The sequence below is a fragment of the Doryrhamphus excisus genome, unplaced genomic scaffold (assembly GCF_037039965.1).
Source record: "Doryrhamphus excisus strain RoL-2023G ecotype Guam unplaced genomic scaffold, RoL_Dexc_Guam_v1.1 HiC_scaffold_24, whole genome shotgun sequence".
NCBI classification, from domain to species: Eukaryota; Metazoa; Chordata; class Actinopteri; order Syngnathiformes; family Syngnathidae; genus Doryrhamphus; species Doryrhamphus excisus.
This window is the reverse complement of record NW_027621862.1, coordinates 2,836,305-2,860,084: the sequence shown is the minus strand read 5'-3', so window position 1 is coordinate 2,860,084 and position 23,780 is coordinate 2,836,305. Positions and strand designations below refer to the sequence as shown.

Genomic DNA, 23,780 nt, shown 5'->3' with positions numbered 1-23,780 from the left:
CCTATCCATCATGGTCACTCCCAATGAGAACCTCAGCATCATCATCTCTGCTACCTCAGCCTAACATGTAATGTCCCTCTGATGTACTCCTTCCTGATCCTATCCATCCTGGTCACTCCCAATGAGAACCTATCATCCACATCTCTGCTACCTCCAGTTCTGCTTCAAAAAATGACCCAATGAATGCACCCCGTGTCGTTGTCTGCGCTTTTTGCTTGCTATGCTGCCATGAAGAGCCTGTAGTGTTTTTGTGTGATGGCATTGAGTAGAGTCCCTTTAAATGGAACATATTTGAGTTGAAAAATTGATGCAGTTTTGGTTGCTGTTTGTCATTGAAGGGTGACGGTGGTGAAAGATTACATATCGGAACAAGTAACATAATCGGTAAGACATTGGGTACATCCATTACTGAGATTTCCTGCCATGATTTTTGTTTCCCAGCAGCCTCAAATGCAGCATCAGTCAACAAGGCGAGGTTAACCCCCCCCCCAACCTTTTACAGGATAAGCAGTAAAGAAAATGAAGGGAAAGTAAAGCTCGGAATGACTCCCTTGACTCCCCTGTTTATATCCGTTGGAATTGGAAGGAATATACGGATGTTGAATGGCTTTTTTTTTTTAACGTGCGCTTCATATATGCGCCTCGCTGCATCTTTTTTAATGCTTTTTAGGAACCGTGGCGCATATTTGCCTGCTTGTTAAGCACAAATCCTCAATCAATTATTCAGGTATCATTTGTTCATTTATTCATACGTCGGCGTGTAGAAGACGGGAGTGGCTACTTCAGCGAGGTGTGGGTTTGGTGGGGGGGGACACCGAGATAAAGTAGTGCATGCAGCAGTGGCGGCACACAGAGAATTACAAGCCATTAAATCTGATCTGAGACTGTTAGATTCCCCCATATTAAATCATGGACTCAGTGGGGTGAGATGGTGTGTTATCACTTTGCAATAACACAGCGACGGACGAAGAATACGGCTGAGGGGGCGTGGGGCCTTTTGGGGATGGGGGGGCGGGTGACTTAAATAGCATAGCAATACATTGTGTGCAATGCCCCGTGTGATTTGTCTATTATGGAGCTTCATTTCTTCCCCTTTTGGGTGCCATTTTTACAGCTTAAATGGAAATAATATATTTAAAATAAATAATAATTTTAAAGTAAATTTCTTGTCATTATCATGGAAGCCTTATTTTAATCATAATTTATTCATTTTATTATATTGTTTAAATCAGGGGTGTTTACACCTGCTATAAATATAGCATATATATAATTGATGATATTTATAAATCTGATTATATATGAGCACATAACCTGAGTAGTGTGAAGGTCAAAATAGCAACGTAGCGTTTATTATACAGTACTATACACACGAGTTAGCATTAGTTATCAGTTATTATTGATATGCAAGAAAATTAAAATGATTACGCAGAAGGCGTCATATTAAAAAGGTTTCAGGAATAGGCACATTTTCCAATTAACTAACTAACTCAATTAACTAATTAACTCAAATGAAAGTTGTATTCTCGTGTTACACGATGCTAAAGTTTCAGGTAATGAGGTTCGCGCATTTGGAAGTGATTCCCGAAAAAAAAGTTTGGGATGGCTCAAAACACTCTGTTTCAAAGGGCGTGGTCAAACTGCCCCTTTGTGATGTCACAGAGGAATGAATTAAAGAATAAATTAAAACAGTGGCCCTGTGATTGGCTGGCACGGTGGTCGAGTGGTTAACGCACAGACCTCACAGCTAGGAGACCCGGGTTCAATTCCACCCTCGACCATCTCTGTGTGGAGTTGGCATGTTCTCCCCCGTGCATGCGTGGGTTTTCTCCAGGTACTCCGGTTTCCTCCCACATTCCAAAAACATGCTAGGTTAATTAGCGACTCCAAATTGTCCATAGGTATGAATGTGAGTGTGAATGGTTGTTTGTCTATATGTGCCCTGTGATTGGCTGGCTGGCCACCAGTCCAGGGTGTACCCCGCCTCTCGCCCGAAGACAGCTGGGATAGGCTCCAGCCCCCCCACCCCCGCGACCCTCGTGAGAAAAAGCGGTAGAAAATGAATGAATGAATGAATTAAAACAGTGTTGGCAGGAAGCACAAATCAATGGCTGGAATAGGTGCAGATTCTGGAAGATCTAAAAAAAAAAAAAGTTTGCTGTTCATGTTATTGTGTGTAGCTTGCTCTATAGAAGACCACAACTCAATACAAAGGGTCGCAAAATTAGCATAAAAGGCCCCCTTTAATGTATAATTTGAGTTCTGTAATACTGAAATGATGTTTTGAGTACTGAAATGAAGTAATCCTTCATTTTGTAAATCTTACGGGAAGTAATTGACGTCACCGTGAGGAAAGGCGTAAGCACGTGGATATGCGGCTCGCCGGGATTTTGCACCTAGCATCTGCGTACATGACGAGCCTGCGCGGGGGAAAAGTGTGGATTGCGGAGGTTGCAGCCGTCTGATTGATTCATCGCAATGTGTGCCGCCTGCTGCCACCCCAAGTGATGCGAAATGTGCCACCCGGTGCCCTGGTGCCGGTGGAGATGGATGGAGGGATGAAGGTCACCTCTGGTGCTGATACTTACTGTAGTTTTGTTTGAAGTATTCATGTGTAGCACATCATTCATAATAACGACACGGACTTAAGCATAAAAATTGTGTTTTAAAAGCTTAGTTTAAACGCTAAACACTCACTTTTCAGCAAAAAAAAAGCTGCTGTGTTTTTTTTTAATCCGACTGCATGAGCGCAACAAACTGAACCACTGACTTTATTACTTAGCATCACTTAGCTTTGATTTTTGTTTTAAAAGTGTGTTTTTTTTATTAAATGTCTTCCATGTGGGAGTTCATGTTTTCAAAGCCATGAACCGCCATGAACATTAAGTCGAACATAAACACTTTGAATGGCAGACTTATGGTATATTAGTTTATGTTACACATACTTTATTGATTTTGTAGGCGTATAACCTCAGGGAAATTCAAGAATTATTGTTTTTTTGTTATTGTGATAAGTGCTGTATTTGATCAAAGGTATTTCGTCAAAGATTCTGAAAATATAAATGATGGTATCTGGGAATAAATTTAAAATTTCTTTAAAATAAAATACATTTTAAATTAAAATTTCTTAAAATCTTTCATTTATTTTTCTGAATTTTATCTTTTTATCTTGTTTTAAAAAGCATTTTTTTTGAAAAATTAACCCACAGTTTGGGACATACTTTATTGATTTTATAGACGTATACCCTCAGGGAAATTCAAGAATTATTTTTTGTTATTGTGATAAGTGCTGTATTTGATCAAAGGTATTTCTTGAAAGATTCTGAAAATATAAATTATGGTATCTGGGAATAAATTTAAAATTTCTTTAAAATAAAATAAAATAAAATTTAAATTAAAATTTCTTAAAATCTTTCATTTATTTTTCTGAATTTTATCTTTTTATCTTGTTTTAAAAAGCATTTTTTTTTGAAAAATTAACCCAATTCAAGAATTATGTTTTTTTTTGTTATTGTGATAAGTGCTGTATTTGATCAAAGATATTTCCTCAAATTTCTTTAAAATAAAATAAATTTCAAATTTAAATTTCTTAAAATCTTTAATTTATTTTTCTGAATTTTATCTTTTTATCTTGTTTAAAAAGCATTTTTTTTTTCAAAAATTAACCCACAGTTTGGGACGTACTTTATTGATTTTGTAGGCGTATAAGTATTTCCTCACATATTCACAAAATATAAATGACGGTATCTGGGAATAAATTTTAAATTTCTTTAAAATAAAATAAATTTTAAATTAAATTAAAATAAATTAAAATTTCTTAAAATCTTTAATTTATTTTTCTGAATTTTATCTTTTTATCTTGTTTTTAAAAGCATTTTTTTTTTCAAAAATTAACCCACAGTTTGGGGAACCTCTGCAGTAGAAAATAAAGGAACTGAAACTGGTACCAACAGTAATCAAATAGGACAATTGTTGTGGACTCCTATAGAACAGCTACACACAATAACCAGCACAGAAACCTTTCTCGAACTTCCAGAATTTGCACCTATTCCAGCTGTATTTCCTTGGATTTCCAAAACAACGTCTGTTTGAATTTATTCCATTAATGGCCCGCCTCCGGGCACGCCCACTCCACTGTGATTGGAACAATATTGCTAATAGAAATTTAGTATTTTTTTTTCGGAACTACCCGTGTTCAATCGGTGAGATTGTAATTTGCATGCTTGTAGTTAAGACAATACCTGTATGCACACTATATAATGCTACACAGACAACTGCTTACTTTGTTTTTGTGTGGATGAGTAGCTTTCATTCATTCAAATGTTGCGTTCAGGGGCCTCAGGTGTGTCAGTGTTAGCGTTAATGAACAGCAAGACTAGAAACGGAAGTGAAGCACCCCCCCTCTCATGTTAGTTTCCTGTGTGTGTGTGGAGGAGGGGGGGTAAGCTCAGCTTGTCACGGTGGTAATCCATGCATGGTAAAAAAGCTGATCCACTGGGATAATGTCAACTCACTCCCCCAAGATAACAAGACAAAAGCCTTTTGCTGTTGCGTTCACTTACGCACATGACTTTCATATTCCAGCCGTAATCTGCCATCTTACTCGCCTCGCTGGTGTGGATTTGTTGGCCGAGATTCGTGATTAACATAAACACACACACATGTTATCCATGTTATCAGAAAAGATGGCCGACAGAAATGGCATTTCATCTCAAGTAGCTCCTCCACTTGATTAAATAGCAGCGCCAATATTTGCTGCAGAAATATACGTTACTGAACAAATCCTGGAGGACCGTATAAGATCCTGTTTCCACCGTGGAAAAATTGCAACATATTTGACCATGAAGGGAGCATCCTGACTGGCATAATCTGCACTTATTTCTGTTTCTTCCACATGAAAAAAATGCTTTTTCTTAATCATAATCATCATTTAATGTGACAAACATTTATGTTTTAAGAATAGAATTTGTGCTAATGTCATGAAAATATGTTCAAATATTGCACTTGTTTGCTAGTATTTTGTAGTACTATAGTAATAGTTTTATTTCATTTGAACATGCATCAGATTACAATTGAATGCATCCCATAATCAGTTCACAGTTCCACATGTCCAAAAGGAGTAGGAAGAAGCAAAGCTTATTAAATCCTACCCCTCCATCTGGTACTTTTACAATCAGTAACTGTTACATTTGTTCACTTCCTGCTTTCCTAATATAGTTTAAGTTTTTTATGTTTTATGTTTTATTTGTTATGTTTTATTTATTATGTTTTATGTTTTATGTTTTATGTTTTATTTGTTATGTTTTATGTTTTACTTTTAATGTTTTATTTATGTTTAATGTTTTATTTATGTTTTGTTTTATGTTTTATTTGTTATGTTTTATTTGTTATGTTTTATTTTTTATGTTTTATGTTTTATTTGTTATGTTTTATGTTTTAATTTTTATGTTTTAATTTTTATGTTTTATTTATGTTTTATTTATGTTTTATTTATGTTTTATTTATGTTTTATGTTTTATTTATGTTTTATGTTTTATGTTTTATTTAGTGTTTTGGTAACCAGGCATAGGTATAACATTATATGGCAAAAGTAGCATTTTATTTTGTAGAAAATGTAGTATTTCAGTAACAAATTGTAGTGTTTTGTTCGCAAAGTATGATTAAGGATTGGGTAAAAACAACCTTTCAAAAAAAAATATTTTCATATGTGGAGATTTGATTATTGATTTCATAGATACAATGTATAGTTTGAGTCCACATCCCAAAATCACCATGCCACTATGCCGATTTCATGGATAATATATTCAACAATTACTTCTATCTTTCAGTGTTTACAATTTACAACAAACGCTTAAAAAAAAACGACAAAAATCCTTTTCATATACTATGCACAAAGGACGGCGTTAACACTTTCAGGAAAGATCTAGAAAAAACAACAATAATGTCAAAAAAAAAAACAGCCATGGATGACAAAAGGAATAATAATACAAGAATAATACATTATATTGGATATATGTATATAATTCAACAAACTAAAGATGCTGAAAAGCATGTAAAACATATCAATAATAAACTGACAACAATCTTGAGTGTGTAAAAAGGACTATTAGTGTGAATTATTATATAAAAATAAAAATAACAATGGGCCATTTTAATTTAATTTAATTTAACTAATAGGGACAGTACTAAGAAAGAAGACTAACTATTATTTCATGGTGGGAAACACCAATTATAGTGTTTTGGTAGCTCAATATAATGCTTTTGTAGCAAGTATAGTGTTTTTACAGCACTATGGGGTGTTTTGTAATAAAATAGCAACCTAGTGTTTTTGCACTGAGGTGTAGCATTTTTGTTTATAGTTCAACCTTCACTGAGTGCCACTATTATTATTAAAACGTAACATTATTTTGTCCTTCAAGTTAAATGTACCTGTGCCTTACTCAAGGTGCTCCTTCTTCTTTGATTATGTTTGTTATAAATAAAATAAAAATAAAAAAAACAGCAAAAAGCTGCTGCAAAAAGCTTGCAAAGGATTAAGGAGTGTGCATCTTCATGAGCAAGAGAGAGAGAGGGAGCATCCATCATGTTCACACCCCCGGCCGTCAGCCAACTCTGTGAATTATATATCCAAAGTTCTTCCCCAATATCCCGCCTCAGACATCTTCTTCTCTGCCTACTACCCCCCCAGACCCCATCCCCTCCCCCCATCATACCATCTTATGTGCTGCATTGAATCATTGTCTCTCCCCAGGCAGCCTCCAAAGACCACAACCAGGGTGAATGTTCAGTAGTGCATGTTACAGACGTTACAACAGGGGTCTCAAACACGTGGCCCGCAGGACAATACTTTGAGGCCCCCGCCTTGATATGAAAGTTTAATGTTAATGCGGCCCCATGCAAGTTTGATATGGATGCTGTATGGTATCATGTACCCAGAAAAAATTATTACGTTTGATTCATGTTCATGTTAAAGGTTAAATAACTGTTAATAGTTATCCTCCCTATCCGTGTGGAAGTGGTAAGTTTTTGGCTATTTTGGATGCTGTATGGTATCATGTACCCAGAAAAAATTATTATTACGTTTGATTCATGTTCATGTTAAAGGTTAAATAACTGTTAATAGTTATCCTCCCTATCCGTGTGGAAGTGGTAAGTTTTTGGCTATTTAAGTTGAAAGGAAATAACTTGAAGGCTACCGTTTAGGTCGCTAGCTCTCTAGTTTGCGAGTTAGCATGTGTCTCAAGACCCTGCAGTTGCGCAATATGTTGTAAATAAAAAGAGTATAAATGTGACTATAGTCGTGTTTTGTCATGTCTACAGGGCTCTAATAATGCTTTGTTCATTTTAATCTGAAAAAAATAATTTGTCTAGCCACCAACTATATGTGGTTTCTTAAGTTTCTATTATTTGCCGTTTTATTATTATTATTATATTTATTTATTACTGATGGATTGATTTTCTTTATTCTTGATTTGTTTATGTATTTTTCATCTTATTTTGTGCAGAAAAATAAAAATTAAGATATTTGAGAACAGTGGAATGTTTTATCAGTAAAGCATAAAAAATATATATGACAATAATGCAACAAAAAATTGCATTTCAAAATTTTATGCATGAAAAATAATCAAAAACAATATATTTTATATTTACAATAAGGATGAATGTATTTTTTAAAACTTAAATTTATTGCAAAAATATTTTTCTTTGCATTTCGCTAAAAAAAAAGAAGTTTGTAGATGCACTGCGACAATATGATATTAAATCATATATAATCATTTAATAGAGTATAAAATACATACATAGAGTAATATCATAGAACATGAACAAAATGTATTTTAACATTTCTATCCAATAAAAAAAAAAACAGCAAAATTTATATTTTGTGTGTTTTGTATTGACATTTAGAGATGGAGATGTATGGCTATTATATGATATTAAAAAGTTATAAACATTAATAAAATATACAGAATAAAATATCATTTTACTTATATATAATTATTTGAAATAATTATAAAATAAAAATTTAATGCAATAATTAATAATTAAAAATATTCCTTAAAATATATAAATAAATATATAAATATGTATTTAATTTAATGTATTAATTGAATTATTTTAAAATGAAAAATTCTAAAGTTTCAAACAAATAAAACGTTCTTAATCTATGAAAGGATGCTATAAAGGGATTTGGGTGAATCATTTGCGCATCATGGCCACCAAAGGGTTAAATGACAACACTTCTCTGTGTTGCTAAGAGTGTGAAAGCTCGAGTGCTGCTGTACCTTCAAAGCGTAAAAGTCGCTACTCCTTCAGCAAAACCACCAGAAAACCTGCAGCGCTAATGGCCGCCCATTAAAATTTTGCAAGCGTATGACCGTCACTCTTCCCTTCAGACTGCCCCCCCCCCCCGCAGTTATGTATCTATACTCGCATAGCAAAATGGCAACAGCGAAGCCCGTCATGTATTTTTCACGGTGTCTATTAATGGAATCGAACGAGGGGGCACGGTGCATACGGGAGTGGATGAGGGGGCTCGCCCGTAGGAGGCACTAATGTTCGGCTTCTTGCTTCGTCATCAAGTATACACTTTGATCCCAGCTGGAAGTCAGGGATGCTCGGGGATACGATGGAATATTTTATGGCCGTTTGGAAAGGGAGCCAAGGGTGGGGGTGCGTGTCGCTCTGACTCAAAAACTCAAAAGTGTTAAGTTCGATTCCTTAGATCGGGGGAGGATCAGGGCCATGACGATAGGAGAGTGCTGAGAAGTATATATTTTTTTAATTTCTTAATTTTTTATCATAAAGTCTCCAAATTTGGTGGAAATTTTGGTAGGTAGGAGTATTTGCTCTACAGAAGCACATATCTGCCAGGTTAATTCGCTCCGGGACAGAAATATTAACAGCTGTGGCTGTAGGCAACCTCCACATGTATTTTTATTTTCATGAACTGAAGTGATAGTTGCAATGTAAGTATCCTGAGTAATCTTTATCGACTTCTGCATTAACTTTAAAATTTTTCTTCTTAGGTTTTTGTGGTGTGGAATTCGTACGTGTTAAATTTGCACGATTGTTCATGCTAGCTAAGCAGTTTTGTCCTTACAGCTAATACATTCACGACGCTCATAAAAATGAATGAATGAATAAAAATGGTTGCTGGAATGTAAATACATATACTGCATATATAGCTACAGTACTACAGTAAGAGTATTGTGCCATATCAACTAGACAATACACTACCAATGTATGATGCAGAATATTAACCAACTACTATGCAAGCTCAAAAGACTCAGTAAGTGGTATGAATGTGAGTGTGAATGGTTGTTTGTCTATATGTGCCCTGTGATTGGCTGGCCACCAGTCCAGGGTGTACCCCGCCTTCCCGCCCAAAGAGAAGACAGCTGAAATAGGCTCCAGCATGCCCGCGACCCTCGTCAGTATAAGCGGTAGAAAAAAATCAACAAACTGCAAACCAACAACCAAACATGTCGGAGCTTTTCTACCCGTCACTCACACACAGCATTCATTCATTCATTCATTTTCTACCGCGGGCATGCTGGAGCCTATCCCAGTTGTCTTCGGGCAAGAGGCGGGGTACACCCATCACAGGGCACATATAGACAAACAACCATTCACACTCACATTCATACCTATGGACAATTTGGAGTCGCTAATTAACCTAGCATGTTTTTGGAAAGTGGGAGGAAACCGGAGTACCCGGAGAAAACCCGGCCAGAGATGGCCGAGGGTGGAATCGAACTTGGGTCTCCTAGCTGTGTGGCCTGCGCGCTAACCACTCAGTCCATAATACAGTCATTAAGTTTCAAAAATTCATAAATTAATTAATTGATCGCTGTCTTGTGGTTGACTATAGCCTATTATTAGCACGGGGAGAACATGCAAACTCCACACAGAGATAGCCCGATGGTGGAATTGAACCCTGGTCGCTAATCTCTCGACCACCGTGCAACCCAGGACTGTCTTCATTCATTCATTCATTTTCTACCGCTTTTTCCTCACGAGGGTCGCGGGGGTGCTGGAGCCTATCCCAGGTGTCTTCGGGACCAGAGGCGGGGTACACCCTGGACTGGTGGCCAGCCAATCACAGGGCACATATAGACAAACAACCATTCACACTCACATTCATACCTATGGACAATTTGGAGTCGCTAATTAACCTAGCATGTTTTTGGAATGTGGGAGGAAACCGGAGTACCTGGAGAAAACCCACGCATGCACAGGGAGAGTGTGGAATTGAACTCGTGTCTCCTAGCTGTGAGGTCTGCGCGCTAACCACTTGGACACCGTGCAACCCAGGACCGTCTTATTTATTGCAAATATTTTTCATTCCATTTCCATTCAACCAAAGCGTTCACACAGTAAACACGTTTCAATTCACTCCAATAACACCTTCAAGCGGACTTCCTCAGGGGGGGCTGACAAATGAAGGTCACACACCGCTCCAACCCAACCCCCCCCCCTTTTTTTTTAAATTCCAAATGATCTATTTCTCATAGAAAATGTCGTGTTCTCCACGGTGAAGTCCAAGAGCATAATACACTGACAACCTGATTTACATATTCCTCTTTTAGCTCTTTGTCGGAGAGACATCATGGTGGCAGAATGGAAGTGAACTCCGCGATACCTTGAGGGCAATCTGCATAAAAATGAGCACGGGGGGGTAATAATAGAGCTAAGTAAAATGTCTGTACACCTGTGATATCCATATAAGTCTCTCCCATTCCGTTATTGTTTGTGACAGTGCTTCCGAAGCCGAGTTTTCCAAAACACACATATTCCGTGTCTTTAAGCTCGGCTCTAATTTCTTTCCAGGGCTCTTCTGCCACCGCTGCCCTGCTCCTATTTCGACTTTAATGATTGGCTGAGATTCAGTAAGGCCCGAGCTTGCAACGGAAAAAAGGGCACCGGGATCAATTCCCACAAAATTCGACGTATTCGCCAAGGCCTGTCAGTCCTGGATAATTTGTCTGCAGGCTGGACCCCCGGTTTGAATACGCTGATGCGTTCTGCTTTGTAATTGGTGCCCATCAGTGTCAAGTGTCTCCGCTAGCTAAAAGATGTTCAAGGCCAACAAAGCGTACCCTTCATTAATTTGCAAGAGCTCGCATATTTCACTCCTGTTATGCAAATACTTTGAGGACGGTTGCAGATAATTGGGGAAGCAAGCGGGCCCCGGTTGGCACGGGCGGTGTCAAAAGAATTAACAGCAGTGTTGCATGTCTGAAGTGGTTGTTTTGTTCCCGCGCCTCCTCCGAGCCATACGTTGCCTTACTTTTGCAGATACTCATATAATTCGCCTTTAATTTGACATAATGAAGCTTCTGCTAGTAAAGTGCGTTGTTCATCAAGGCTTACAAAATAGCTTCAAGTCAGGGCAGGGTTTAACATTTTCCGTGGGGGTAATTGGGATTTTACGTGCTGTTTCCATTACACAGCAAACAGTAAGACAAAAACATTTTGAAAAAAGGCTGGATATGTGACAAACACATCACATGGTGATATTTATTTATTTATGTCTTAATTAATTAATTAATTAATTTTATTTTTTTATATTTGTATTATTTGATTTATTATTGTATTTTTATAATTATATTTATTTATTTATTATCTATTAATTTATTATCTATTTATTTTATCATCTATTATTTCTTTTATTATTATCATTTATTATTATTATCATTATTATTATTATTATTATTATTATTTTATATTTGTATTATTTGATTTATGATTGTATTTTATAATTGTATTATTTTATTATGTATTTATTTATTTTTTTATATTTGTATTGTTTGATTTGTTATTGCATTTTATAATTGTATTATTTTATTATGTATTTATTTATTTTTTATATTTGTGTTGTTGATTTATTATTGTATTTTCATAATTGTATTTATTTATTTATTATGTATTTATTTCATTATCTATTTGTTTTATTATCTATTGTATCATCTATTTTTTCTTTTTTATTATTTTTATATTTGTATTATTTGATTTATTATTGTATTTTATAATTGTATTATTTTATTATGTATCTATTATTTTTTATATTTGTATTGTTTGATTTATTATTGTATTTTTATAATTTGATTTATTTATTTATTATCTATTTTTTATTATCTACTTTTTAATCATCTATTTCTTTTTTATTATTTTTTATACTTGTATTAGTTGATTTGATATTATTGTATTTTTATAATTCTATTATTTTATTATGTTTTTATTTATTATTTGTTATTTTTTATATTTGTATAATTTGATTTATTATTATATTTGTATAATTTGATTTATTATTATATTTTTATAATTGCATTTATTTATTATGTATTTATTTATTTTTTATTATTTGTTTACATTTTTATTTATTTATTTATTATTAATTTTTTAAATATTTGTATTATTATATTTATTATTATTGTAACACTCTACGCTCAGCCAAACACCAGAGCAGACGGGCGGAACAACAGCCGTTTTTTTTTTTTATTAAGGTCAAAAGACCCAAACTTCCTAACAAGAGCTACTGTCGCGGCCGTAGCCCACGCCTACATCTACCTAACATGCGTTTTCTGCCTCACTTCCTGTCCGTCACCCCTTTTCCTTCCAAACCCCGGAACATATCTCTCCATGGAAACACATGCGCAAACACAACACATAACAACACATAATACCTCTAAGGGTCATTACATTATTATTGACCTGCGCTCTACTTTAGGGTGTTGCGCCGAATCACCACGAAATTTGGTACGCCCCTTTAAGGGACCGATGAGCACATTTGTGTAAAATTTTTAGCAACATTAGTTGGAAAAAACACGGTCACACTCAACTAAAGTATATTTTAAGAATGCTATTTGACTGCCATTCTCGGTGCAAAAGTGCATCCCATCCACTTATGCAGCCTTGCACACCTCAACAAAGCATCCCAGCTATCCCAGGAGGGATGCAGGCAGGCGGGCAGGGAGGAGGCAAAGGGAAGTGGGTGTTTGTTCCAGGACCTCAGAGGCATCCTGGCAAATCTGAGCCTGACCTCCCGGGACAGCCAGCCGAGAGAGAAATGAGCGGCAAACTGGATTTCCATCTTTGTTTTTAATCCCCTTTACATGCTCCAATGTTGCACAGTTGTAGTAAAAAATAGGGGTGGGGGGGGGGGGGGTCTAAATATAGGGGTTGTGTGTCAGACACATGCACATCATTGTAGGGAGCTAACTTTGGATTTTTGATGGCTGCCCGTTCAGGATCAAATTCATTCATTCATTCATTTTCATAGGGTGCTGGAGCCTATCCCAGCTGTCTTCAGGCGATGGGTGGCCAGCCAATCACAGGACACATATAGACAAACAACCATTCACACTCACATTCATACCACTTACTGAGTCTTTTGAGCTTGCATAGTAGTTGGTTAATATTCTGCATCATACATTGGTAGTGTATTGTCTGGTTGATGCAGCACAATACTCTTACTGTAGTACTGTAGTTATATATGCAGTATATGTATTTACATTCCAGCAGCCAATTTTAATCATTTATTCATTCATTTTCATGAGTGTCGCAGAGGGTGCTGGAGCCTATCCCAGCTGTCTTCAGCCAATCACAGGGCATGTATAGACAAACAACCATTCACACTCACATTCATACCTTTTGACAATTTGGGAGAAAACCCATGCACACACTGGGAGAACGTAAACTCGGAATGCCTGAGCGGGGAATCGAACCTGAGTTCCATTGGTGTGAAGCCTGAACGCTAACCACTTGTCCACCGTGCAGCCCCAAAGACCATATATATATGTAAAGACCACATATAAAACAAATTGTTTAGTCGCTGGAAAGTCAACTTCCTGGTCTATGGTTATCATCACAATTATGTGGTGGCATTGTGGACAATTGCAATTTGAATGTAGCCTATCCCAGCTGTCTTCAGACGAGAGGCGGGTTACACCCTGGACTGGTGGCCAGCCAATCACAGGGCACATATAGACAAACAACCATTCACACTCACATTCATACCTATGGACAATTTGGAGTCGCTAATTAGCTTAGCATTTTTTGGAATGTGGGAGGAAAACCCACACATACACGGGGAGAACATGCAAGCTCCACACAGAGAATGCTAAAAGTGGAATTGAACTCAGGTCTCCTAGCTGTGAGGCCCACGCGCTAACCACTCGTCCACCGTGCAGCCTCAGGCTCAAATGTCTTTTTATAAAAATATATCATGGGCTTATTGTTATTGTGCCCGATCCAATCAGCGGCAGTCAGCGCTTTGCCTGGTTGATGTCATTTCCAGGCAAGAACTGCAGCAATGCCAAATGGCTTAGGAAGGCCAGCTTGACGTTTATGAAGCTGATCAAAGCCCTTATGTGGGATTATTTTGTTACAGCACACTCACAGGACCATTGCAGCTGGACAAACTATTTTTATGCATCACAACTTCCAGATGTACCAAAGCGTGGGGGGGGGGGGGGGGGTGATAATTAGGTAACAGTTTGCACTTTTTTCTACAGATAGAATTATAATAGGGGTACAAAATCTGTACTTTGAGTCCAGGCGACCCTGGACTGGTGGCCAGCCAATCACAGGGCACATATAGTCAAACAACCATTCACACTCACATTCATACCTATGGACAATTTGGAGTGGCTAATTAACCTAGCATGTTTTTGGAATGTGGGAGGATACCGGAGTACCCGGAGAAAACCCACGCAATCTCCACTGGCCGAGAGTGGAATTGAACTTGGGTCTCCTAGCTGTGAGGCCTGCACGCTAACCACTCGAGCTCCATGCAGCCGTGTTGGATCATAGTGTAGTAAAATATCATTTTGTTTAGTAAAAAAAGTAAAAAAAAATTATTATTTAAAAAATTTTAATATTTACAGCTGTTTATGAGAAGCTTACATTTTTTTGTCATTTTTTTTGAGTGGTAAAATATTGCATGAAAATCAATCTTACTGCCAGTCATGGGGCCTCTGAATAATAATAATAATAATAATAATAATAATAACAATAATAACAATAATAATAATAATAACAATAACAATAATAATGATAATAATAACAATAATAACAATAATAACAATAATGATAATAATAACAATGATAATAATAACAATAACAATAAAAATAATAATAATAACGATAATAATAATAATAATAATAATAATAATAATAATAATAATAATAATAATAATAATAATAATAATAATAATAATAATAATAATAATAATAACAACAATAACAACAACAATAACAACAACAATAACAATAACAATAACAATACTAATAGTTTTCTGATTTTAGCCAAAATCTTCCCTGGTTTGCCGGTATAATAACCCGCCATGGGGCCAAATAAATTTAGAACTTTAAAAAAACTCTTGAAAAATTTGGTTAAATATTCAATTAGCCTTTGCATTATTTTTAAATAAATATTCTACACTATTTACTGCATATAATTATTGAGGCCAAAACCAAAACCAAATATAAACAAAACCGTTTTTGCTAATTTTTCCTGAATATTGTGTCTCAGCTTTTGTTTCCTCCTGCTTATTTTCCTCACATTTCCAGAGTGAAACCCTGCCTTCCACTTCTGCTTATTATCAACATACATATATGGTCGGCGCCATTATAACCAATCACATTCAGCGTTCACTTCAAAGAGCCGGATCCCAAACAATCCATCATGAAAAGGTACGCTATGATTTAGCGTTCTGTACTGTAGCGCTCTTTTGGAAAGGACAACTGTAGGCAAACTGACTAATAATACTCCCACTTGAGGAAGCATCCATTGATTCCACTGACGGCCAACTTTGACAAACACTGTGTGGCATCATAGTCGGCGATTAGAGTGCAATGGGCATCCGGCCAACATGGCACCCTGATGGTTTCCCCCTACCAATAAGCATTCATCCAAGCAAAAGCTTCAGGCGCTTCTGAGCCAATAAAGGCGTCAACAAGAGATTTGGAGTGTGTGTGTGTACGAGTGTGTGTGTGGCGTGTAATAAGCTCAATAGCAGACAAAAACAGATGACGGCGTAATTGCACACACACACACACACACACACTCAAACTCCCAATGCCTGTCTTAATGTTCACAAGCGTGCCAGTTCTCCCGTCTCTGCCCATATGCTCATGACAGCAAGTATAAAAGGAAAGACGGAGGAGGACAATATCACAGAAAAATAAAAGCAACGGAGAATGACATCACTGTAAAAAAAAAAAAGTCCTTTATTTAGACTTTAGTACTTAAAAACAGAAACTAATCCCTTTTTTACATAACTGTATTATCACTATATCAATTTTCGGGGTGCAGATAAAAGCACCTGAAGCTGCTTGCTTGCCTTTTTTTTTTTTTTTTAAAACAATATTTCATCATCAGCATCGGACCTTTACTCCGTCCTGTTATTACATTTTAGACACACTGTGTTACACTTAATAATTATACAATCATTCAGAGGGGGGGGGGGGCTGATTTATAAAACACATTAGCAGCTTAGCTTCTATTCTCCGGAGTAAAGTATCCGTGGAGACGATATTTTACATTTAAAGGTTATACTAGTTTATATTTAACACTAAAAACAGATCATTTAACAATTTTTTTTTCAGGGTCACAGGCACGCTGGAGCCTATCACAGTTGTCTTCAAGCAAGAGGCGGGGTTACACCCTGGACGGGTCTCCAGCCAATTTTCATTCATTCATTCATTTTCTACCGCTTAACCTCACAAGGGTCGCGGGGGGTGCTGGAGCCTATCCCGGGCGAGAGGCGGGGTACACCCTGGACTGGTGGCCAGCCAATCACTGGGAACATAAAGACAAACAACCATTCACACTCACATTCATACCACTTACTGAGTCTTTTGAGCTCGCATAGTAGTTGGTTAATATTCTGCATCATACATTGGTAGTGTATTGTCTGGTTGATGCAGCACAATACTCTTACTGTAGTACTGTAGCTATATATGCAGTATATGTATTTACATTCATTCATTCATTTTCACGAGTGCTGCAGGGGTGCTGGAGCCTATCCCAGCTGTCTTCGGGCGAGAGAGAGGCGGGGTACACCCTGGACTGGTGGCCAACCAATCACAGGGCACATATAGACAAACAACCATTCACACTCATATTCATACCTATGGACAATTTGGAAGGAAAGCCATGTACACATAGGGGGAACGTAAACTCGGAGATGCCTAAGCAGGGAATCGAACCCGGGTGCCATAGCTGTGAGGCCTGAGCGCAAACCACTTAATCACCATGCAGCCCCAAAGACCACTTGTATAATTCATTAATTTTTTACCACTTATCCTCACGAGAGGGGGGTGCTGGAGCCTATCCCAGCTGTCTTCAGGCGAGAGGCGGGGTACACCCTGGACTGGTGGCCAGCCAATCACAGGGCACATATAGACAAACAACCATTCACACTCAAAATTTGGAAGGAAACCCACGCACACATGGGGAGAACGTAAACTCGGAGATGCCTGAGCGGGGAATCGAACCGGGGTGCCATAGCTGTGAGGCATTAGCACAAACCACTCGCTCACCATGCAGTCCCAAAAACCATCTATAAAGACCACATATAAAACCAATTGTTTCGTCGCTGTAAAGTCAACTTCCTGGTCTATGGTTATCATCACAACTATGTGGTAGCATTGTGGACAATTGCAATTTGAATGTACTCAACAACATCTACGCCCAACAGAGAATGTTTACAAAGTAACTTATTGCAAACCCAATTTCTTCAACTGAGCTCTATTTGTTCATCCAATGATTAGCCTGCGGTCTGCAGAAAATCATTCAACACAAGCCATCCCCGGACCGGCACAAAATCGACAGCATTAGGGAGCATTACCCCCTCAGCGAAAAAGATTAACTCCACACACCCCCACTTTATGGCACATATTGAACCAATGTGGAAAATATCATTATAGCTAATGTATCATCCAACACTGCTCTGTCATGCCCTGCAAAACAATCATCTTCAATAAGTTCACCAGCACTTTCTTAGGACTATTTGGGACATTTTTAGATGATAAAATGCTTACTTTGATATGACAGTATATAAAATATAAAGCCGCAAACCACTTGAATGACTCATATTTTTTTGTGCATAAAGAAATAAATGAAATCTGTTTTTTTTTTGAACATTTTACACAACAAAATAAATAATAAAAGTATGTATGCTTTGTGCTAATATCAGATTGATATCGATATCGACCAATAGTCAAGGTTGTGAAAAAAAATTGTATTGGGACACGCCTATTTTTTCATCCTAGCTATAAATGGTAATGGTTTAATTTCATTTGAACATGCATCAGATTACAACTGAATGCATCCCATAATCAGTTCACAGTTCCACATGTTCGAAAGGAGTAGGAAGAAGCAAAGCTTATTAAATCCTACCCCTCCATCTGGTACTTTTACAATGACTAACTGTTACATTTGTTATAAAATAAAATAAAATAAAAACTTTAAGTATATTAGGAAAGCAGGAAGTGAACAAATAAAATAAAATAAAATAAAATAAAATAAAATAAAATAAAATAAAATAAAATAAAATAAAATAAAATAAAACATGTAAATTATTTTTTTTATTAAATTATATTAGGAAAGCAGGAAGTGAACAAATGTTACTGATTGTAAAAGTACCATATATATCACGATATTTACAGTTACTATGGTACCCATTATGTCATTGTATGTCATATAATGTACCTTGTACTTCGGTACGAGGTACATTATTTAAAAAAACACAAAAAAAAACCTTAAACTATATTAGGAAAGCAGGAAGTGAACAAATGTAACAGTTACTGATTGTAAAAGTACCAGATGGAGGGGTAGGATTTAATAAGCTTTGCTTCTTCCTACTCCTTTTGGACATGTGGAACTGTGAGCTGATTATAGGATGCATTCAATTGTCATCTGATGCATGTTAAAAATTAAATAAAACCATAACCATTACCATATATCAGCAAATTTAAGTATTGTGATTTTTAAATAAACTCCTAATACTTGTAAGTGTAGGTTTGAACATGTAATTGAACTCTATTAAATATGCCTGGCAAGCAAACATGTGGGAAAATACTCTCATGTAGAGTTGTAAACATAGACCCTTCATGCATGAAAATACAACAATGCAGGACACTGTGAAGGACACGATCTGGTCTCTATGCAGCTCACCACACAGGACACCGTGCAGATTGAGTGCCACTCTTGAGTACACGATTCATACCAAAAAAAAAAAAAAAACGATGCATTGGACGGAAACCGTGTCATGTGATCAGCCTATGAAATTGATAGCACTGCTGCATCTTGTATGCAAGTAAACAACAACAAACCAGAAATAGAGTGATTCAATGTTCATATTTTTTGGGACGAAAAAGCAGAAAAAGAGAGGTAAAATATGTTGTTGCGATTTATGAATAATTAGGAAGCATCTTTGCATAATGCAAAGTATGCACAACTTGCAGCCCCCTCACTTGCCCCTCCCATATATGCCACTCCTTACTGTAACTGCTGCACTCTCTTCCAGTTCCTTGTTTTCCACATTTCCTACCCACTCGTCCTTTGCAACCTTAATCTCATCCATACAGCCCCCCCCCACCACCACCACCGACCCTCCCACCACCCCTGAGTCTTCTTCTTCTTCTTCTTCTTCCCTCCCTCTCAGCAGCTAAAGCCGCAACACTCGGCCCACTCATCTTCTCGTCTAAACGGGGCTTGTTGCGGGCCTTGCTACATCTGATTCCTGAGAGCTCACCTTTTCCCCCCACGCCCCGCTGGTTTCCGACCCTTTGTCGGTATTGTTTCCCCAACACAAACAAACCTTCAGTTACAAAGCTTTGGACAAAACAGGTTCTACTCCTTGCAAGGAAGGAGAGAAAACCTCCACGGGGAAGATCCGTATCGGATTAATGCATAAGTGAAAGATAAAGACCGGAAGGGGTGAAAAAAAAACATGGCGGATATCCCCTGATATCAGTTTGGACTAATGAATAAAATTAATCTTAATCTGTCGAGTATCCACTCCCCAGGAGGTTAATAAAGGCAGTGATTTACATCCAAAGATTGTGGACTCATATTTAATCCAGGAGTACCCATTGTGATTATTCGTCGCCATAGTGACGAAACCCGGCGCCTCCGAGGCCCAACAAGAGAATTAAACGGAACTTACGAGTTCGGAAGCGGTGGTGCGGTTTAGTCGCGGGGACCTTCCCTTGACGTCCGTGAGTCCAGCGAGCTGTGGGTTTTACAGGGTGGGCGGCAGGCTGAGAAGTGGTCGGTTGGACCTTAGCGGTGGTTCTCACAGTGGCGGTTGCGGAAGTGCTGGAGTTGGCGGGGGCCCCGGTGGTGGCCTGCCCCGTTTTTGAGTGGCCGTTGCCACGGCCGCTGCCTTTCCTAACTGTGCTGCGAGGCGTCACTTCCTTACCGCCGGGTGGTTGGGGTGGTGGTGGTGGTGTGAGTCGGGGGGAGCGGGTGGTGGACGTGATGACTGCGGTGCCGCCGACACGGGTCCCGACACGGTTATGAAGGTGCGGGGCTCGGTTGCCGTCAGCTGCGCTGCCATTCGCGGAGTGGTTGGCAGGGGGACCGGATCGAGTTCTCGGCGCCGGGGCAGTCCCGTCGGCAGCTAGCGGCGTTGTCGTCGACACCATAACTGTAGCGGAAGCGGGTGACGTAGTCGCAGTTGAAATCTCCGGCCCTTTGGGCATGGCACTGGGTTTGGACAGAAATATCGGGTCTTGCCCCAGGCTACCTTTAGGATCCACCAAATCAGTCGGGACGTAGTCTTGAACGGATCCAACCACAATCCATTTAAGCAGCATGAGACTAAGTCCCAAGCCCACGAAACCCATTATTAAGGGCACGGCGCACAGCCAGGTTTGCTGGCGAGGCCACACAGCGCAGGGGCCACATCGGAGCGGACCCGGGGCTCTGGGGGATGCCTGCTCGGCCCCGGGCTCCTCCAGTGTCATGGCCGCTAGAGTGCTTGCACCCGAGTGCTCACTCATCCTGCTTTTTTTTTTGGTCTCTCAGGGGAGCTTTGGAGGTCAAACAGGTTGCCCAAAGACTGGAGGAAGGGATGGCGGAGAAGCAAGGAGGCACATCTTACATACACAGCAAACCTACTTATATATATACATATATAATCTCAATGTATAGATCTCTCTCTATACATATATATATATATATATATATATATACACTCAAATACACGCTCTCAACACTACTAGCTTAGCATATCACTCATATAACAACCAATTAAATGCTACAACATGCAGGCCCAAGCGACACACACTCCCTCTGGCGGACAAGAAAGCAAACACACACATGCACAAAAACACACACACAGGTTATACACAGGTAAGAGTGGAAAGGGGAGGCTGTCTCAAAAAAATGATAAATCCAAAAAAAAATGCTTTACTCCCTTGTTTAAAACAAAAGACGGGTACTAGGATCCGGGTTGCAAGGTGATGAAACGCCGTAAATCCATCCAGTGAAAAAGAAGAAGTTCAAGTCCGCCACCTTTTTTTTTTTTTTTTGGAGTAATCCAGTATCTGTAGAAGTTGATGCCGTCCAAGCACCCCCCCCACCCGGTCCTCCTGAACCAGACCGAGATACGTACCCTCGTACCAGGGGATTGGAGAGATGGGTGTTTGTAAATATATCCGTTCCTGGTGTTGCGAGAAGACAGGTGGACACCTTCAGGACTGGTTCACCTCAGCTGCATTCCCACAGTGGCGCAAGCAGCAGAATCGGAGATGAAGAGAGGGAGGAAGAATAGACGAGAAAGAGAGAGAAAGAAAGAGAGAGGGGAAAAAAAAATGATGCGGTTGTTCCTGGCGGCAGCTGCCTCAGTCCAGGGATGCGTCTCCGTGCAACCCATCCTCCGTCCTCAACACTCCAAAAGTGACGTACAATGATTGTTCTGTCTCCATGGCGGCATGCATGCACGGACGGGGTAAACGAGCGAGAAGACGCCGTGCGTAGAGATGCTTGTTGGCAAAGCTCTGCAGCAGATGCAGATGGGAGGGAGGAGGCGGTGGCGGCGGCAACGGCAACGGCGGCGGCGGCGGCAACAGCAGCACACACTCACTCACGCACGCACACTGCATGGAGAGGAGAGGCACAGACACACCCCAGGGAGGGGAGGCTGAAGGGAGGGAGAGGATGAGAAAGGAGGATGGGGAGGAGGCGCCAGGCTTCCAACCCTTCCACCACGGCAAACAAACCACAAAACGGCGTGATCGTTTAGGAGCGACTGTACTTCAAGTTGAGACTTCGCCGGGCGGATTTGACCGCTTGGAAAGCGGGGTTCAAACATGTCATCGCACCCTCCACTAAGACAACAACCCAATCTACATGGACGGTATAAGAAACCATGAAAACACTGCAAAACTGCCCCCAAAAAATGCACTCTTACTGTTTTAATGCATGGCAGCACATCATAGCAATCCCAATGCAAAGCAATGCCAGTGTGCCCCCTAGTGTCTCTAAAGAGAAGTGTGTCTCAATTACATCACCTCTAAACTCATATTTATATATAATATATATAATATATTCAACATAATTAGAAAAAACTCACTTACTATAGGGTTACAGTATATATTAATAATACTTATTAATATTTATAATTACACACACACTATTCTTATAAAAAATCAATTACTAACCTGTGAAAATACTGCAACTTTTTCAATTAAGATAATACTTTAAATTTGTATTTTAGTTTTATTAACTATTTTTTATGCTTCAAAATACTTTATTTGAGCCCAAAAAAACATGTAAAACTACTTAAAAATACTTAAATATACATATTTTTAATAAGACGCCATCGTCAACCGATAAACAGAGAAGAACTACAAAATTTATTTGTTTCTTATTTGGCTTTTTCCTACACATGTACTTTTGTCTGCTGAGGCTAATCTTCATGAGGATTCATTCATTCATTCATTCATTCATTTTCTACCGCTTATCCTCACAAGTGTCGTGGGGGGGGGGGTGCTGGAGCCTATCCCAGCTGGCTGTACACCCTAAACTGGTGGCCAGCCAATCACAGGGCACATATAGACAAACAACCATTCACACTCACATTCATACCTATGGACAATTTGGAAAGAAACCCATGCACACACAGGGAAAACGTAAACTCGGAGGTGCCTGAGCAGGGAATCAAACCCGGGTGACATAGTTGCGAGGCATTAGCACAAACCACTTAAGCACTGTGCAGCCCCAAAGACCACTTGTATAATTTGTTAATTTTCTACCGTTTATCCTCACGAGAGGGGGGTGCTGGAGCCTATCCCAGCTGTCTTCAAGTGAGAGGCGGGGTACACCCTGGACTGGTGGCCAGCCAATCACAGGGCACATATAGACAAACAACCATTCACACTCACATTCATACCTATGGACAATTTGGGAGGAAACCCATGCACACACAGGGAGAACGTAAACTCGGAGATGCCTGAGCGGGGAATCGAACCCGGGTACACCCTGGACTGGTCGTCAGTCAATCACAGGGCACATATAGACAAACAACCATTCACACTCACATTCATACCTATGGACTATTTGGGAGGAAACCCATGCACACACAGGGAGAATGTAAACTCGGAGATGCCTGAGCAGGGAATCGAACCCGGGTGACATAGCTGCAAGGCCTTAACACTAACCACTTAAACACCATGCAGCACAAAGACCACTTATTCTCACGAGAGGGTGGTGCTAGAGCCTTTCCCAGCTGTTTTCGAGCGAGAGGCGGGGTACACCCTGGACTGGT

At 38.9% G+C, this 23,780-nt stretch overlaps 1 protein-coding gene across 1 annotated transcript in view; it reads right to left on the bottom strand.

The window, feature by feature from the left end:
- The window catches only part of nrg3b (neuregulin 3b), a 241,533-nt gene extending 219,447 nt beyond the window's left edge, over window positions 1–22,086 (bottom strand). Inside the window, exon 1 of the mRNA XM_058061816.2 lies at window positions 20,175–22,086. Coding sequence (XP_057917799.2) covers window positions 20,175–21,012 — 838 coding nt within the window. The 5' untranslated portion in view covers window positions 21,013–22,086. The remainder of the gene's footprint in view (window positions 1–20,174) is intronic.
- Between the last annotated feature and the right edge of the window lie 1,694 nt (window positions 22,087–23,780).